The 20,572-nt window shown below is 43.2% G+C and overlaps 1 protein-coding gene across 1 annotated transcript in view; it reads right to left on the bottom strand.

Annotated features, from left to right (window-relative positions):
• CACNA2D3 (calcium voltage-gated channel auxiliary subunit alpha2delta 3) overlaps positions 1-20,572 on the bottom strand; it is an 841,437-nt gene that overhangs the window by 201,919 nt on the left and 618,946 nt on the right. The window contains 3 exon segments of the mRNA XM_033132710.1: positions 4,713-4,787; positions 12,354-12,434; positions 13,793-13,864. Of these exon segments, the coding sequence (XP_032988601.1) occupies positions 4,713-4,787; positions 12,354-12,434; positions 13,793-13,864 (228 nt within the window).

The following is a 20,572-nucleotide window of genomic DNA, read 5'->3' as shown; positions in this document are numbered from 1 at the left end:
GAGTTCTCTGAGGTGGGGCCCATCTCTGTACCGGCTCCAAGCAGCTTGCTCAGGCCTAGAACACAGTGGACACTCAGCAAATGCTGAAGGAATGAATGAAGGTTTCTCCCCGTTATCCCCAGCTCCTATCTCATCTACCACCACATCCAGCGGCCCAAGGGACTGGCAAATTTTCGTCCAGAATAGAAACCCACCAGCATCCTCCCCCATCTCCTGGGCTTGCAGACACAGAATGAACAGCCTTTGGCAGGTGTCACCATGGGCTTTGTGGGAACAAGTGCTAGGTTTTGCCTGCCTCAGACTCTTCTGTGGAGCCCTGCCTGCCCTGTGGCTGCTGGATGGAGGCCTTCTTCATGTTGTCTTGGTGATCTGACCAGGCCCACATTCCAGGCCCCCTTGGGGGAAGGAAGTCAACTCAAATATCCCTTTCTTCTAACATGGAAGGGGAGATGAATCACCAAAATATATATATTAAAAAATAAATAAAACAAAACTCTGATCATGCTAAAGATGGTGACTTCCCTCCATGCCCTATTGGGCAAAATGAAAAGAGAGATATTCAGGGCTCCACATTTTAAGAAAGATTCATAAAGCTCTCAAAAACATGGGAAGAATCAAGTGGAAAACAAATCAATCTAGACAGGAACTCTACGTAACTATACTTTGAAATAGTTTTAACCTGAATGTTAAAGAGTGGTAGAGACCAAGGGAAAAACTCCAGACATTTAATAACCACGCAAAAAATATTCTTCAGGGTCTAACTTGAATCCCACTTGCTGAGCTGCCATCCTGTTCCCCACCCAGAGAATAGGTACTGGCCCCCATCCATGAGACGGGGGCCCCTGGCCCCCTGGAAGATAGCTACATGCAGCTCCAGCCTAACATAGGACGCAGCACACCAGGCACCGGGTACATGTTTGTTGGGTCAATGTCACTTAGTGTACCGGAAGTCAAGCTGGTGGCAAGGATAGACTGGTTGAGAAACAATTGGAGAAAGAGTAAGGGTAGCCCGATTATCAACAGAAAAGAATCCCTGTAGCAGTTCTGCCAATTAAACCAAAGCGAGTCTGCTGAGTAAGGCCCCTACATCTGAGCTGTTTTTGGAGACATTTCATGATTCACACCCAAGTCATACAAGATTAAAGGAAATACTGGATAAAATCAAGCCAAACATTAAGTTCAGGGGGAAGATTTTATTGGACAAATTAGAAAAATATTGGTATTGTGCTTCAGAGAAACCCACCTCTTTCCTCTGGCTGCAGGGGCAGAAAAAATCTCGGTGGCAGACGGGGAGGGAATATGAGTTGTTTTAAGTGAGCTTGATCCATCCTCTCTCACTGGCCACAACCCCATACTCACACCCAACGTGCTAATCTGGTGGCCTTGGCCAAAACCAAGGGGAACATGCATTTATAATAAGGATTTGATTATGTGGCTGGGCTTGGGAGAAGGCGAGTCAGGTTTGAATGAGGATTCCCTGCCCGAATCCTCTGCAAGCCAAGGAAGCTGCTGGCAGCTGGTTGTCCTTAGCCACGCATGAGGGTTCTGACCAGGCTGGATCACGTCCGGTGCAGATATGTTTCCGGGGGAGGCTCCCAAATCACATTATCCCGAAGGACCCAAGGTAAGTGAACATGAAAACATTAGCTTTGGAGAGTCCTTCGTTCATTCATCTCTGGGGTCCCTACTATGTGCCGGGTGGACTGGTGATGAGGGAGAAGAAGGGAGAAAGCTTTCTGCTTTTGTCATTCAGGTGAACAAATGTACATGCCAGAGCCTGGAGTAGTCTATCCATGAAGATTGGCTCTTAACTAATATTCTTCAGTTACTGCAGCTTCTAGTATTATGCTTATTGCTGCCTTAAAAACAAACAACAAAACTTTGGTTTCCTCACATGGTAGAGCTCACATAGAAATTTACAGTACAGTTGTCTAACTGTCTTCTAGACCAGAGTTGGCCAAGAAAACTGATAATGTGTGTGTGTGTGAGAGAAAGAAAAAGAGAGAGAGAGGCACAGACAGGTTGAGCCAAGGTTTCACAGACTAAGTTGATGGAAGACTGAAATTAGCATTGCATGAGTCCGGGGACTCTGTATCTGTTCACTTCTGTATGTGTGTGTGTGTACAATCCCTCATCAATGTTTATTATAATAACCTGAACAAAGTGAATAATCAAGAAGTGTTCTTTAGCTCCTCCCTAAGCATCCACCACCACATCCTCCCAACCTTTATAGCAGCTGAGCTGAGATCAATAGAACTAATACAACACAAACGGTGCTGGGCTAACCACCACTGTCTGCACCATGTCCTGGGGCCTGCTTTGTCACACAAGGCTCTTTGGTGGCATTATCCCATTTACTCTGACAACCAAGCCGTGATTTATACACTATAGTTATGGCAGGACTACAAGGGAAAATGATGCTTAGAGAGGCTGTGTGACTTGCCCAAAATCACACAGTTCGGATGTGGCAGAACTAGGAGTCAACCTGTGTGTTGCTGAAGTTGAGTTCCTTCCACTTCACTGCTGTCTTTTTCCCAGAAGGAAAACATAAAACTCAAGGCACAGTCAACGTCCGCTTACTGATAACATTCAGATGGGTTAGTTCATGAAATCCTCCATGGCGGGCATCGCTCCAAACCTCTTCTAAAGATTGTGCGGCCTTAGGGTCAGAGACAGATAATTGGCCTGGCCATTCCTTCTGCTCTTATCACAGATCAACTGCAAAACGGTTCATACGGTTTGAGTTCCCACAGGTGAGATATAGAGCATTTGCTTGGGCCATTCCCTTTATGGGAACTTGACCTTGGCTACCACTTTTGGTGAAATCATTCAGTGCAATGATTCAACAGTGAGAAGAACAGAAATTACACGTCGTTGTGAATATTTCCACTGGTAGGAGATGATCGTGTGGACTGGTTGGGCTACTTTTCTAAGAGCCTTTCGGCGGCCCGCTCAGTGGCTATAGCTCTGGAAAGTGCATCAGATAGACTGTTCGCAAACAGATCATTTGCTGCACGAGCAGGAGATGTAAAAAAGCAGAAAGCCGTTGTGAGCTGAGTGTGCAAGGGGAGCAGCTCATTCCCACTGCAGCACAGAGAGGGAAAGTACCTTGGTGACTTCTGACATCTGCTTCCATTTCATTCCTTCTTTAAAGGCTGATAAATGGGAAGCTAATTCACTCACTGGCAGAAGATCCACGTTTGATTGTTTCATTTACCCTGTTCCACTCCAACTTGGAATCAATAAGCACTAGGAGCCCAGACTCAGCCACACCAAACACAGAACTCCTACCACTCCCAACAGACAACCCCTACTGGGTGGCTTAGAAATGGGTCAGACGCCAAGCTTTTAGACTTATATATGTTTTTAGACTTAAATGTCCTTACAAAGTCAGTAGCTTTTTTCAGTCAGACTTTTCAATAATTCTGAGTTACATTTGGAATTAGCCAGCTAGTTAACCCAATCCTTTTCTGATTAAAAATAAAAAAAAAAAAGATTGTTGAAATCAAATATTACCATAATTCCCATCTTAAAATGTGCATATGGGATCCACATGATGTGGCCATGACTCCATTAATACCAGGGCGATTAGAGCAAAGTTGGATGATGATGGAGCTCAAACATGAACTTTTCTAAACAATGATTCAAGCGAGAAGCAAACTGGTTCCCACAATGCTTCTCCCATAAACATTTGCATAGCAGGCACTGCCTCTATTTTCTAATCTCGATGAAAGAGAAAAAGGCATCTGGGTGGATGAGTATGTGTGAATATGTATGTGTGTGTGAGGATTGCTACAAGAAACAACCTATACATTCTTAACTTTCCAAAGCAGAATTTACTGTACTACTCTTTATACCTTTGTATCTGTTTTCAAATGATCTAAATACACACACACACCGAAAGCGACCCAAACCCATGGCAGTCACTGCCGATGCCCTTCCAGCATCCACAGGAGATACTCAGTGGACCAGGGCCTCCTATCCGACAAGCCTGGCTGCCCTTCAGTGTTCTCCTCAACACAGGGCTCTAGACAGCCTCTCCCCAAAGATGGAGCTGGACAACGATATCATGAGCTGTTCTAGGTTGGGCCTAACCTCACACACTTCAGAGAAAGTGCAAATGATGCTGAAAGAAAATGGTTGACACATCAGGTCTCCAAACAATGCTACGGCATATGGCTTAGGCAGGAAACGGAGAAAATCTCAACCATTTCAATGAAACCAAAAAGGTACTGTTGAATCCCTTCAACGCAGGAGGCACTGGCAATGTAATTTGGGGGCAAATACCATTGTAGTGAATTTCCAGGGATCCTGGGTCTAATTTGTTGTATCAAATGTGACCTGCAATAACTCAGTCTCAGGTTGGAGTGAGAGAGACCATTTGTCATACAAAGGTACCCATTATTATATGTTTCAAACTGTTTAGAGTTAAAAAAAAAATCCATATACTGGCAGATGTAAAATAAACAAACACATGCATATAACTAAATATGACTTTATATACAAAAGCAAGATAGTAAATATATTTATCCAATGTTATTTATGTATTATGTGTCAAAATACTAGTTATAAACTGTTAACAACCTTTAGGAGACAATATTATGAATTGAGCTTTTAAGGTAAAAACTGCTACAAAGTATCGCCACTGAAGAACTGAAGAAAATATCCTAAAATCATAAAAGGAGAAACACAGAAATAAGCATTCCTCTTACCAGTGGTCTGAGTTCTGGATGCGTCAGGATATATCCATTATTTGTGATTGCAAAGGCATAACCGTGAATCCCTAACTGTAAGAGGAAGTGAGAAAGAAACCTTCATTAGCTTGCTCCCTGGTGAATTCACAAGGCATAAAGCAGCCCGACATTTAGTAATTTACAGCTTAAACTTGGCATTCATAACCCTTATCAGCACAATATTTCATTAAAATGAATGCAAGGCGCTGATCCTTGACATTTGGTGGAAATGAAGACCTGTCACAGTATAAGCTCAGCAAATAGCACAATTTAAAATGTCACATCCCTATGTTGGCATCCAAAGGCCTTACTTTGATTTATTTAAAACAAAAACAATTACATTAAAAAAAAAGGAAAACAAAAAGAAAATGGCTAATGTTTCTGGAACGACGCTGTGTCCAAGTGAACAGAATTTTATCAACCTCAGTGTCTTCTATCTGTGATAAGGAAAGACGGGGGCCTGACTCTGACTCACATCCAGGCTTCCTATAATTCCACACCCATAGGGGCCATCTCAAACCTGCACTCTCCCAGGCAGTCATTTTTCATAATTCTTCAAGGATAAGAGTGTCCCTCCCCCCCAGCCTACGGAGGAGCCTGCCAACCCCTTTTATATCCTTTCCTCTTTAAATTGTGAGGCTGCCAAGCTTTTCCATGCATGCTTCCATCGACACAAAGCCTGGGTAATTTTCGATGCAGAACCTCACTTAATTTATGTTTTCTGACTAAATGGGACTATGGGAAATACTTTGAGAGCAATGAAATGTTTTATTAGCTTTAAAAAGTATGTAATCAAATTTAACACTGCACTTATTTAAATAATAATCCCAGCTTTTTGACAATATTTCTATTACACAGTTGACTGCACCCATTGGCTACAATAAATTTACCTACAAATCATTCATGTATTAAAATGGCCTGTGGCATAAAACTCATACTGATCTCTCCCTCTCTGAAGAAAGAAAATGTAACCCACTTTTGCCAGAGCAGTGAAAGGGGAGAAGAAAAAAAAAATCCTCTATTTTTTTCTGACAAGTTATTTCATAGTTCTGAGCCTTCACTGTTACTTTTCTTTAAAATTCTCTGCCACTCACATTCTCGACTATGATACTATTACATGATCCAGACAACAGAGTTTACAAACCAAGAATGACCCTGTCTGCTTCTTAGCTTAACGAATGTAACACTGACAATTAAAAGTTTCCCTTGCATTACACAAAGCAAATATGCACATGGTAGTCAAGGGCAACCGATGTTTTCTCCTGGAGTTACCTTGCACAGCAAGTTTTAATAAGATTCTACTTGACTCCAATGATAAAAGTGTATTTCGTTATGCTGTGAAAGATAAACCAGAGATTTCCTATCCTTTGAGATGTATATCGTCTCTTTCATCCTGTCTCTTGGAAAAATGTCAGACACAGCAAACACTGCATTACTTACCACTACTGTGTTCCTGTCTAATACAAACTGGAGGGGTCAAAAAGGACTCGGAGAGCCTGACTTTCTCCATTCAAGGCAAAAGTGGTATTTGATTGGAAATTCGAACTCAAAATGAGACCAAATGATATTTTACAGTCCGCTAATACCGTCCGTGCCTTCTAATGAAGGTTACTTCAGTTCTTGGTTTGCTTATGGGGAAGTAAGACTTCAAAGAAGGTAGGGTTCCTTGCATATGCTCCCTTAATGCCCTTTACTTTTCCTGTATAGCGTTTATCAAAACGATAATAATCAATTATTTGTGAGTTAGATTATAATAAGTAATCAAGGAATCCGTCAAAGCCTTTGATTATTTAAAGCCTGTCTCCCCATGAGAATATAAGTTCCACGATGACCAAGGTCATGCCATGTGGTTAAAAACATGTGGCCGGGTGGTTGGGATGGAGGAAAGAGGATGGGGGAAAGGAAAAAGAGGAAAAGGAGGAAGCAGGGAAACAATAAAGGACATTGAATTGAATGCAGATCCTCCAAGCCTAACCCGAACTCTGCTTCGTCCCCTGGAAACGAGGAGGCTAAGCTGACCTGCCCACCAATGTCCTATGCTTATTGTTTAAATGCCATTTCCACTTCCTTGTTGCTCCTTTATGCCTCAGCCTACTAGGATCTCCCTTTGCTGTCCCCTCCCCACGCCCACCTGCCAAGATGCCACCAGAACACCTTTCTCTACAGTTGAATCACCAAACCCTATGGAAAGCTCTCTCTTGCATCTTCCCGGTTGAACTAGCCAACTGCACCCTCTTCCTTTACACTCTTCATTCCCTCAGCTTCCAGACTCCGTACGCCTGCGTTTGCTCCTTTTCATAGGATTCTCATAGGAGCGTTGTCTCCCCCAGTAAGTTTCAGCAACCACGTGGATGCTGTTGATCTCCAGCTCTGTGGTCCAGCCGTGGCCTCGCGCCTCGGTGGCAGATCCACGTATCCAACTGCATGTCAGTCATCTCCACCTGGGGATCTCTCAGGCTGTTGGACTCACCTGGTCCATCATGGCAGCTCTTCCCTCAGCACTGCTCTTTCTGCTCTTCTCTCTCTGTCAGGGGCACTACCACCTGCCCACACTCCCAAGTTAGATAGGACAGTGTCATCCTTAGACTTGTTTCTTTCTTTCATCCCCAACTTCTTCATCCAAGTAATCACTAATTTTTCTTCCAGAAGTTACTCAGATTCAACTTTGCTTCCCTGCCATCCGTGAAGATTTAATGTAATAGATTTCCACAGTGGTGCTGCCTGCTCTTCCTGCCTCAAAGGTTGGCCCCATCGAACTCATCTTCCAGACTGATCAAAGTCAAAGATACCTCTGGCTCTGTTGCCCCCCTGCGTAAAACCCACTAAAGACCTCTTTCACGTGTAAGATAAAAATCCACGGACCTGTCCATCAGGTGTCCCTGGGGTCTGGCTCCTACGTGGGTACCCAGTCCTACCTCCTTCCCCTCATTGCCTCTCAGGGAACATGGCGGCAACAACAACCCCCCTGCAGTTTTCTCTCCTACCAAGACCTTCACTCACACAGCACTCGCGGCCTAGAGCACCGCTCCTTCCCATCTCCCCCTAGCTAATTCTCATCCATGCTGTAAGCTCAGCCTCAGGTTCATCACCTACAAAAAGGTTCTCCTGATCCTCCCATTGTTTCTTCCTTTGCAGACCGTGTTTCCATAAAACTCCAAGATTTCTCCCACGACTACCTTCACTGTTATGCATGAAAACGCTACACGTGACTTTCCCACCTCTCAGCTCAGCTGGCTGTCTTTCCTTCCCTTGCCTCATTCTAGATAAGGCAGTACCTCCCCCATCAGAATGGGCTTTGTGGGGAAGGAGCCATTTTACTGATCTTTGTCTTCTACGCCCTAAGCTTACTGTCTGGCACATGGCAGGGGCTGCGGTTAAGGTTTGTGTTTATTCAAGACATTCTTCCCTTTACCCAATATTATTTAATTCATCTTTAAAGTCTGAACTATAGTAAGTATCAAAAATGAGCCAAAAAGGAGAAGCTGATTTGCTATGGCAGGTGCATAGCCAGTTCTTCTCAAGCTATATCTGAGAAAGTCTTCCTGATGTTCAGAAACTATCTGGTTAAAATCCTTCCCGGGAGAACAATCTGAGAAAATGACATCAGAATTTTTTGTTGTTTGGTTGGTGACATATGGATATAACTTAATGTAGATGTAAGAAGAGAAAGTCTGAGCAAATCTCAAAACACACTCGGTGGATGAATCTCTCAGAAAACCAAAAGCTCCTAATATGACAATGTCCAACATTTGCTTTTGGCCACAAATCAATATCCTGATGAAATCTCTAATTTTTATTTCATCTGAAATAGAACCAGTCTTCCTGTCCATTCTAATGTGCCGTTCCGTGGAGTAATAGAGAACAGATCGGACACGAGGCGTTCCAGCACTTGGGGCTGCCAGAGGCCTTCATCCCGAAGCATGGTCTCCCGGAGACCAGCAGTCTTGTGGTCCAACAGCTGGGAAGGAGGTGCTTCCCTTCCAAGTGCAGGGGCTTTGGGCTAATGAAGTGAACCCAATTATAAAATGGCTTGTTACCTTAACAGAGGCCATGGTGTCTGGAAATTATTGCTGGGGTGTCTGGAATTCTTAATAAAAATTACAGGAAGTCTGATTGCTTATGGGAAAAATCTATGAAGCTAAGGGAAAAGAAAGAATTCTATCTTCTGGGAAAACCCCAAGAGCCAAGAGCTGACTCATCTTTACAAGGTGTTAATCAGGAGGGAAAGGTGTGATCCCCACTCTCCTCCCTGGAGCTCTCCTCTCCTGGATGAGAGGGGCCTGTCCCGCTATGGCTGTCCCTGGCTGACACGCACACCTTTTCCCAAGGCGTGTTATGGGAACCAGAGGAGGACTGACTGGGGTTTACGTATGTTCTATCTGTGTCTCCGGTTCCCGGCCCGACCCTTGGGAAAGCATAAAACAGAAGTGCCTGTATTTCAGGCATTGCTGCTTAAATTTCTGTAGTTGCTCTTCCTCTATTTTCTTGTTACACTGTGTTTCACTCATCTTTCACTAGATGAGTTACATTGAGAAAGTTATTTCAAGTTTCCTCAACTAAAAACGGGGCCAAGCTGTACCTACTTCATGGGAGCACAATAAGGATTCCAAGGGAATCGTGCATATAAAGCACTTTTACCATACCAGACACATAGTAAAAAGTTCAATACATGTTTTCTTGTTTTATTTTATTTGAACTCTTACTGTTATTGTTAATATTCTAACTATTATTTCAACTATGATTATGATTATGATTACCATTGTCATTTATTGTTCCTAATGGTTTTAGGGTAATAAATAGCAGCTAAAATCACGGCTTGCTAGCTGTGAGACTTGGTGAGATAGTTAAACTATCTGTTTCTCAGTTTCTGTAGCTGTAAAATGGGTATAATGGCAGTGTCTACCTATTATTAAACACAGCACTGCCATAAAGAGCTGAGCTTGTGAGGTAGAGGAAGCTTTGAGAGATAGATCCACAGGGTAATTGGTATCAGTGTCATATTATGTTCATACTTTCTTGATTTATTGGGCATATATCAAGTAGTGACATTGTACTTAGGTTTCTTCATCTTCTCACATTAAATAAGAGGCTTAAGAATTGTTTGGAATCATTGTGTAAGTGTAAGACACTCTTCCTTAGACAGTGAGCCTGCAATTCTGGGCATGTAGTTCTGGGGATTTGAATGAAATGAAGTGCACCTTCTTTAGGGAGCTCACCTCTCTCCTTCAGCCCTGTGCTTTCAGTCTCGGGGCAGCTATACCATTTCCAGCACTTGATAATGTGGGTTTGGATCAACCAGATGTCCTATCGGGCCTCTGGAAACTTAACCCCAACTGTGAAAGCCTTCGAGGTGGAAGAGGCTGGATGTCAGGGCCCTGGGTGGCAGTAGGAAGAAGGCCTTTCTCACCTCAACAAACCCGAACAAGAGAGTTTTTGCTAAGGAGGCCACCTTTTATGAGCCTGGACACCTGATTTTAACTTAGAGTTCATTTTTTTCTTTTCTTTCTTATGAAGGTGATTTTTGGACCAGACAGGAAGCAGTGGGTAAAGTCAAACCCTCTGGGGACTCTGAGAAGCCTGGGCTGCCAGGTGGGGGTGCAGCACGGGCGTACAGATGCTGGTGATGACACTGATGCCCAGACCGGAGGGGAGCCCCAGAAGGCAGGGGTACCCACCACCTCAGGATGAACAACCCCCATGGTCCTCACTCTGCAGCCCTCCATCATCTTCTCCTGGACTGTTCTGATTTCTCAGGAAAAATAGAGTGTAGAGCAAGATAATTTTAGGTGGCATATGGGCCTGGTATTAAACTTACTCTTAGTTACTGAGAGTCAGCCCTTTTAAAATGTCTTCTACCCTTCCAATTCTATCAAAAAGAAAGTTTCCATTTAATATACAGCTTTAACAGTCAACTTTACTACTACCTTAAAGAGAACAGACTCAAATTCAGAAACTTAGATTACAAAGCAATCATTTAATGCTATTAGTTTTATGATTTTTTTTTTTACAATTGCATCTTTTATAATGGCAAATCACACTGGTTTTTCTTTTTAAATGGTGCTATGGTGCTTCCTATTAAAATCTATTGAAGTGAAGAAAGTTTTGAGCTGATTTACAAATGAAATATTAAGTAAATAATGATACAGATGGTATATGAACACGGCAACAAATCACGCAGTGGTGTGTGAGTGGCTTACGTCTGTTACAAGCACGTGGGTCTAGGACTCATATGGACCTGGCTCAAAGTACACTCAGCACTTCCTATGCATGTGGCCCTGAGCTCTGTGAACACACTCCCTATGAACTTGAGTTTCCTTATGCATAGAATAAGTACAACAGCACTGCACTGCTCTGACAAAGCTCTGTTAACACGAAGTGGGAGATGCATTCTGCACGGCGTCAAGTACTCGGCCAATGTTATCTGCTAATAGTGTACCACGAAGCACCCTGTCTTGTGCCGCAAAATGGTGCTTTTTTTAAACAGCCATTTTCTGCGCCTCTCATTTTGCATCCAACCCCCTGTGGGGTGACCTGATCACTTTGGCTGCAGCCATCCGTTCAGCTGACTTGCTTGGACAAGAGTTTGCTGTGATGCCTGGTGACTGGCTAATCCACTCCCTTGTTCTTATTCCAACACTCTGTCAAAAGGTACGCCTATCCCTGTCATCCAACTTAAGAGTCCTGCCTAATGCACATGACCCTGTATCATAAGCCTTTCCCTAGGCGTGTCAAAAGTCTTAGAAAACCCCAGTTTTACTTTTTTAATTAGTTTCAGGTGTACAAAGCAACATAATAGTTATATCCCCCCATAAGTGATAGTCCCTCCATCTGAAAAACCCCATTTTTAAAGACGGCAGAGAATCCCAGCATGCACTCGCCTAGTCATTCAGTTAACCCATCATTCTTTTGGACATTCTAGGTTAGCAAAGGCCCAGTGGCTATGAAGCCCACAGGTACCTGAACCCAGGATGGTAAAGGTTCAGCATCCCACGCGGAGGAGGGCTGTGGGTACCAGGAGGCTGGAGGTCACGATGAATGCCCTGTACGCTGTTCTAAACTCCCAAAGCAGTGGCCTACCAAGGCCTGCCCTATCTTCTTTGTTCCAAAATTTCCTACTTCACCCCTTCAATTAGGTTCAAAGTTAAAAAGACAAACCAAAAAACAGAACAAAACAAAAAACAAAACAAAACAAAAAAACCTTATAATTCTCTTAGTTCTATGGATTTTAATTTAGCATTAAGTGAGAAATATTAATTTATACCTCATCACCTTTCAAGATAGAGGGAATACTTATTCAATAGAGTCAGAGGCCATTTTTCTTTGTGCCTCATTGAGTTTCTGTTAAGAGGTAACAGATGTTAGAGGGTCCACAGACTGGGGTGAGTCAGGAGACCATCAGAGAAGTTAGACCTGCGTAGACCTGTATAGACCTACTTAGATCTTCACAGACTGTTACTGTTTTTTTGTTTGTTTGCTTTTTCAAAGCATGCAAGAAAGAGAGTAGAAGGATAGAACGGCCTCTTTACTTTGTGTTTTTATCATTTCTATGGCAGGTTGTAATGTCCAAGATAATTTATCTTGGACATTTGGCCCTTGACTATTAAATAAGTGATGCAGTACCTTGTATTTGGGGATGGTCTTCAGAAGCTCTTTCACTGGGACATCTGTGCCAACCACGCCCAGAAGAATGCCCTTTGATCTCTGTTGCAAACAAACATTAAACAAAACAATAGTAAGTTAATTGGGTAGAAAAAAATAGAACCTTGTGAGAAGCCACATACCACAGATCACTGTCTGATGCCTTCTCCAAACGAACAGAGGTTGAGGATTAACCCAGATCTCCTAGAGGAAGCTTCTGTTACTCCCACCCCCCCCAAAAAAATGTATTACTAGACAAGAATGGCAGCTTCTCAGGCCAAACATTAACAACTACAATCTAAACACACCCATACCAAGAAGCTAGTTTTCTTCTGTCTGCTGAAAATAAAGAATGGATGTGCAGAAGCACTAAAGTTTCAGCAGCTAAGGACTGCGATCATTAATCAGTTTCTCTTATGGAAGCTTTCTACAGGAAAGACTTATAGTGTGTTAACTGCTTTCTCAATTTACACTGCCATCTGGTGCCCAGGAGAGAGAGACTAAATAGTCAGAGAAAGAAGAAAATAACCCTAACAGTTTTAGCAGTCAGTTGAAACCAAGAACTAAGGTGAAGGAAGAGGCCTCTAGCGTCCCAGTTTCCAAGGTCAACGTGATGTGCTGAAACTGTCCGATATTAGAAATGCCTTCCAGAAGAATATATTTGCTACTATTCGCTATCATTCATTGTTTCACCCACATTCAAGTCCACCCAGAACCTCACAATGTGACCGTGTCTGCAAAAAGCATCATTGCAGGTGTAATTAGTTAAGGATCTCGAGCTCTGAAATCATCCTGGATTTAGGATGGGCCCTATATCCAATGACTGGTGTCCTTATAAGAAGAGGAGAGGATAGAGACACATGAGAGAAAAAGGTCATGGGAAGACTGAGGCCAAGATTGGAGTTGTGCTGCCAGAAGCCAAGGGAAGTCTGGGGCCACGGAAGAGGCAGAGAAGGATTCTTCCCTAGAGCCTTCAGAGGAAGCATGGCCCTGCCAACACCTTGATTTTGGACTTCCAGCCTCCAGAATTGTAAGAACAAACTTCTATTGTTTTAAGCCACCCTGTTTGTGGCACTTTGTTGCCACAGCCCTAGGAAGCTAACACAAAGCTGTTAACTATAAATCATAGAACAGCTGTCCACCATAATCCAGCAGGATTCTCTCTGCGGTTTTCCTTCCTCTGGTTATTAAACCCTTCAATTTTGGAAAAGTGATGCACGTTGTAAAAACGATGCCTGCTTGCGTTCCTCTCATCTGTGCTTGATTTCATGATTCTAACAGAAGGACGAGACACGAGGAGAAATTATATACCTTCTATCCTTAAAATAAATAAATAAAGGTCACCATCACTTGAGTCAGAGGGGGTCTCAGAAAACCACCCTCCTAAAGCATCGAGCAGGAAGCACAGCCACTGTACTCACGGTTTCGTTCTGCTTACTAAACACGGGCATGGCGACAGTGGTCATCAGGACAAGACCCTGATCATCGGCGAGCTGGATGGAGAGAGAAAAGCCAGTTACCTGAGAATGATCTAGAAACCACAGGGCGGGAGGCCATCCTCCCTGTCTTACCCTTTCCTCACCAGGGATCATTGGCAATGGACCAGTGCCCACTAGAGCCTTTGGCTCGAGAAAGTGTAATGTCCCTTTACCCTAATCGGAAGGTGAGGATCCCAGCCCCTGGCTGGGGAAACAAAGTCAGTCGCCATCAGTCACTCCAACTGATGTGGTCACTACATTCAGCCATATTGGTTCCAATAAAGCCTTGTTGGATCTTACTTAATTCATTTTATTTTATTAACGTAGATTAATTTTATATTTTTACTCTGCAGACATTTATGTTCAATATGTGCAATGTTAATGCTTCTCCTTAATCTGAAAATTAAGGATCAGAAAGCATGAGTGTAAGGAGTCTTATGAGTGGTCCCTGCTGAAAACAATGGAATCTGGAAACATTTATTCTCCTCAATGTAGTTGAGTCAAGACTTTTTTGGACCTCTACTGATCTTTGCATGCCAGTCCCAGATGAAAAACAAACAACACAGAAATACAAAAATAACTTGATCATCCAATCCCTAAAATCACTGCTCAGAAACTAAACATTTCTCATGGAAGAACAACCCTTGATATATTGCACACAAAACACTTCTGTAACCATATGAGTTGCATACAAATGCATCGAGACCCACCATCTTATCTGCTTTTCACACAGCGTTGGGAGACAGACAAGGACCCCTACTCCACCTCAATAACAAATGAGGAAACAGACTTCTACACCACAGCAGGCTTTGGTCCAAGCCAAACCTGGTTCTAATTCTCAGCTTTGAATGTTTGTTATCTGTGTGAGCTAAGCCTCCATGTTCTCAGATAACATAATCCCAGTGATTCCCCAGCATTGTTGCCATGATGATAGAAGGTGAAACTGTCCATCATGGTACCTGGCATAAGAAGGTGCTCAAAGGATGCTAGTTTCCTTTCCCTGCCTTCAAGGTCACATGGCTAGTCAAGAGCAGAGTCCAAAATGAAAGCAAGGCATGTAGCACTGCTGTTAGGAACCCATATTGGCATGGCAAGTCTGGTGGGAGAGGGATACGTGCTGTTTACATAGCCCACTGAAGCCTCACGGGAAGCAATTTGTGAAGGAGAATCCACTGTCTTCAGTCTAGAGAGTTTTCTGATGTTTAGGTACTTCTCCATAGCTTTAATTCCACAGCAAAATCAGGCGCTGCTCCCTCAGTCTTCTTGAGTAGAAGCATTATAAAGAGAAGACCCTAAAATCTAGAACCCCCATGGACTGAAGTCCCCAGGGATGGGCTGGCCTCTCGAGGCAAGGTTACTAAACTCAGTCCATCATCCACCATTCTTGTTCTTCCAGTAGATTCTTCGAGCTACTGGTTCTCACTACTCATAATGTAGTACGTAGAACAGTAGCACTTGAGTGCATTAGAAATGTATAATCCCAAGCCCCACTCTAGGCCCTCTGAGTCAAATCTTTATTTTAATAATTAGTATGCATATTAAAACTTGAGAAGCACCATTGTAGCATAATCCTTGCCACCCTCAATCATCAGAATACCTAAAGGGAAGCTTGTCGTAGTTGGGGAAAACGTATAACAGGAATAGAGGAGCCATGTTTTTATTAGTTTTACATCCACATCAAGATGGGCCTACATTCCCCCATGATAAATATGCGAGACGAGGCAAAAACCTCATGGTCCCTCAAGAACTGAGGATTCATGGTGTGATGGTTAATTTTATGTGTCAACTTGGCCTGGCATGGTGCCGATCTGTTTTGTCAAACACCAGTCTGAATGTTAATGGAGATTCTCTCATGAGTTTCTAGATGTGATTAACATTTAAATCAGTAGATACTGATAAAGCAGATTACCCTTCTTGTCCTCTCCACAATGTGAGTATGTCTTATTCAGTCAGTTCAAGGTCTTAAGAGAAAACACAGATGCCCTAAGAAAGAAGGAATTCTGCTTCCAGACTGCCTCCAGACTCAAGACTGCAACCTCAACTTTTCCTGGATTTCCAGCCTGCCCTACAGATTTCAGACATGTCAGCCCCCATGATTCTGTGAGGTAATTCCTTAAAATCTCTCTCTCTCAATAAACATGCAAAGAAAATGATATAGAAAAAATATACACATATATGTCTCCTATTGTTCTATTTCTCTGGAGAACCCTTACTAATACATGTGGCAATTACGTAATTTATTATTTGGGGCAGCCTAATTTGGATGGTAGACTAAGTAAAAAAACAAAACTTTATCAGAATATTAATAATTAAATAAAATTAACTACGAGATGATGCTGATAGTCATTATTGCCAACCAGTGTGTGAAAACATGGTTCCAACATCTTGCTAAAATACATAAAGTACAATATGGCTCCCACTGAGGGTATGCAAGGTCATTTTCAAAGGCAGAACAAACCCACAGTAAACATTTCTCTCAGAATCAGAAGTGTTCCCACATTCTGACTCTTTATGTAATCCTTACTGCTATGAAGAAAACTGATTTGAATCGATCCAGAACCCTGGGCAACTTCCACTTTGCAACTCAAATCAAAATTTCAAGCAATGCCAACAAGTATCATGAATGAAATCAAAACACATGATTGACAATAAGAACTGTAGCTTTTTTCTTATAACCAGTAAAAGTAAATTACAAATCATTGGTCATTAATCTGGCACAAACATAAGATCATGAGAAGCTCACTTCCAAATATTAAGCCAGAATATAGTGACAACTCCATTCAGGGGCTAATTCCAAATGTAATTACTGCATTGTGACCTAAAAAAAAAAAAATCCCCATAATATTACATTTGTACTGAAACCATTCATGTGTAACCAGCCCCAGGTAAACAGAGGAAATGCAGTGAGCTCAGTCTAGCTACTTTGCTATGAGCTCACCTGCTCTCCTGGGGGCATTTTTGGGCCAGATTTGGACTGGCTTGGCCGGAACCCTAATCTGTACCTGCCTGATGTATAAGCTTACCCGCATGGCCACGAGGGCTGGCAGGAGCCTGGAAATAGCACTTGCACAACATAAAGATGCCCTTCTGTACCCACCAGCTCCATCTTTCCCAGTCTCCTCAGGTCTGGGTTCTGTGAACCTTAAACACTTCATGGAGAACGAACATCAATTTGAAAGTTAATTTGCACTGTAAGTACTTTATGATCGAAAGGCATTTTGTACTCCTGCCATAGGAAAGAGCAGCCAGTGGCAAAAGTTTTTTTTTTTTCAGACCACCAAGCAGAAGTTATGCAGTCAACCACAGCCAGACACACACTGTCCCCAAACACTAGGGGGTCCCTGCTTTTCTGTGGCCCCTTAACCTGTAGCAGCTGCTGAGGCAAGAGCTGCTTATGATTCATACATGTTGCTTCCAAGAAAAACGCAGACGTAGAGTCAACAGTCATTTTCTAAAGGGTAGAAATGGGAGGGCGGGGATCACCATGGTCCATCTGGGCAAAATCCCATTAACTTAAGTCCAAGTAGGAATCCTAAAATGAACTGCCATTCAGTTACACTTGCCCAGGCTTTGAACAGGCCTCCAAAATGCGTGGTTGTGGTGCTCTGCTGTATAATACGTGTATATTATGCCATTTCCTTCATTTCCGATGCTACATAATGGGGACCATTCTGGTATCAAAGGAAATGATGAATAATAATACCGAACACCTGGTTTATAAAACAGAAACTTGCTCAACAGATTGACTGCTTCCTGTTGGCTTCCCAAGTTAATCATACATGTGCGTTCATATGAATATGCATTTAGATTCATGTGTGAGGTACACACCGTGAGGCCAAGCCTCTACTTCTAATGCTCGATTAGTTGCCCACTGATGACACTAGTTGGCAATGCAGACGGCTTTCAGGTGTGGCCCCAGATAGGGTGACAGCACATTTGTGGGGTTTGCTGCTGGCCTCGTCATTATTATTCATTGATTCCTTTGATAAACATTCTTTGAGCATCAGCTGTGTGCCAAGTTCCATGCCATGTTCTGGAAGACAACTAGCAATCAGACATAGGTCTTACCCCAAGGAACCCCGAGTCCTTCAGGGAAGACAGAAAAGCTAATGAGGCGGATGCAGAGGGCTGGCTGGGGTGGGCACACTGGCTCCCATTACAGAGGCGCTATCTTCTTCAGGACTAGCTTGAACCAAAGTAAAACAATCCTGTATTTACTGATATCTGTCAGAGGTTACGCGACAGATTCAGAATTCTTTCTGGAAGTCAGCTTATCGACATCAGGCATAAGTTCCCTGCTGCATTGCCGTCTCATCCACATGTTTTATACTTAAGAATAGTTATGAACGGTACCATGCAGGGAAACGGTTTTAAACATTGCCCTGCATCTTTCTTCTCTTCTTTTGCAAATAGCACCCCCTTCTTTTAGGGAAATCCTCTTCAACCCTTCCACACACAAGTTCTCTTGGCAGCTAAACTCTTCCATCCTGCATATGGTTGGGCATTAAACCCAGGTTGAGCCAACCAGAGCACGACACACACACACACACACACGCATGCATCCTGCCCAGACCATACTGATTAATTTATTAATTAGCCAGGTAATTCAAGATAGGCTACCTGGGTTTTTTCCTTTTTTCCTACCTGTAGCAAATAGGGAAAACTCTCTCTTCTCTTTTGTGTACAATCTAAGGAATGTAAGCCTGACAACCCTGTCCCCTCCCCACAGAGCAGCAACTGGGAAAATAAATAAAGCCAACCAAGAGATAGGAGGAAAGGGGTGTGTGTGTGTGTGTGTGTGATGAAGGAGAAGGAGAGGGAGGGGCGGAGAGGGAGAAGAAGGAAGAGAAATAGGGAGGGAGGGTACCAGTCCCTAGATACCTTTGCCCCTAAGATCACCTCTACCCATGTTTTTTCCCTATTATTGAGTTATTTGAGGCAGTAAGTGATTTTTCGTTTTCCCCAAATGAGCATGGATTGGATTTGCAACTCTTACAACAGAAGAGTCCTGATTTGTACAAGTGTCAGTATCAGCCATAAGGACCTAGGTAGCTCTAGATATCCCTGGAGAGGGCCCCAAGTGCCACATACCTCCCACACAGGGGGGCACAGCCGAGGCCAGAAAGGCCAAAGGGAAAATGGCCCCAACATTCCTAAGGTGAGTGGTTGTGTGTCCTTCCCACCAGGCAAGAAATTTAGGTACCCCCCAAAGTACCCAAATACTACATGGCACTAGATAGTAATTTGGGGCAATGGCGACTCTTTAGGATTGCATGAAAAACCACTGTCATTAGAACTTTGTGTAAAACCTTCATAACAAATATAAGTTTCTCTTCTTTGAAAAAAGAGCCTGAGCTAGAAGTCACAGAACCAGTCTTCTTTGGACTGCACCAGGAAGAGATGTACGAAAACGCGGAAAAGAGGACAGGAAGGCAGACGGGTTGCAAGCACTGCCAGTATCCCAGCAGGCCCCGCTAGACTGGGGCTAGTTGTGGCTACAGTGCTGCTACCTTTGACGGGCACCTGCTATGATAGCTTCTTCCCATCTCCATTAGAGGGGGCTTGCCAGAGCCAGTGGCAGGATCCTCTGTTTCTCCTGCCGCTGGAGGATCCTGCGGGTGAGGGCCCAACCCCAGAGAAAGGAGGCAAGCTGGATGCCAGACCCTGAGCAGATATTTGAGTTAAGGGCAGCATATCTGGCACCCCAATTGAGGGCTAGCAGGTGGTTTTCAGCAGACCTTCCTGCCAGATCTGCTTAGCCCTGGAGGCTTGGGCTCCAAGAGAAGGTTGGGCATAAATGGGGAACTCAGCTCAGGAAGAGAGAGGTTCTAAGCCAAGAACAAAGGCCAGTTCATTAACTCTCCTCAAATATCAGGTTTCTTCTCTACTTTGCTTCTCTTATGTTTGCTTTTCTTTTCTTATTAAAGTTGATCAACATATTGACTACTTAAACAGAGGACATCATATAAATGTATAACATAATAAATATTTATGTCTGTATATTTGTGTATATATTATATACAATTTGCGAGCACACAGCTGTATTTCTGCTGGGTCTTCCTTCTAACACCTGGTGTGAACACCAACTTGCACTCCATGAAAAGAGATTGCCACCTTCTAGTGGCAGTTGGGGTAAATTGCAGGCATAAGGTCCTGGGAGATAAGCCATTTTGAGAGTATAGCCTTCCAAATAAAAATGTATTTAAACGGCAGCCAGTGTCACTTAATTCCCCTCCAGTGGAAGCAAAGACAGGCCGTTCAACTGTTGGTTCTGTCAATAACCTTTGCTTTGATAGGAAAAGTATAGTACAATGAGGTGGGAAAACACATCTGAGAACATTTTTAAATAGCAGATGGAACATTTTGAAAGAAGTACCATTGATTCTTTAAGGTATGTAGGATCTGGGAATGTGAGAGGGGAATGCAGGAAAAGAGACATTCTTTTTTCTTGCACTTTCTCAAATGTAGCTTGAACAGAAGGGAACTAACCCCTTGGCATTCTCTCCTTTCTCCATGAGCTTAAGTCTACCAATGGCCTGGGAATCCCCAGAGGCCATTCTCTGGGTATCACATGCCAAGGAGCAGTGGGAACAGAATGGAAACAGATGGCACCCAGGTCTTCCAGTTTTCACACTCCATGGCAAGGAGACAGCTGATAGTAGAAGGTCATGACAATAACACTGTACAAATTAGTTGGTAAAAGCATCAGGGCAAAAAGGATGG

This window comes from Rhinolophus ferrumequinum, chromosome 17 (assembly GCF_004115265.2).
Source record: "Rhinolophus ferrumequinum isolate MPI-CBG mRhiFer1 chromosome 17, mRhiFer1_v1.p, whole genome shotgun sequence".
Classification (NCBI taxonomy): Eukaryota; Metazoa; Chordata; class Mammalia; order Chiroptera; family Rhinolophidae; genus Rhinolophus; species Rhinolophus ferrumequinum.
Note: the sequence above shows the minus strand (reverse complement) of the source record. Positions and strands in the feature narration are given on the sequence as shown.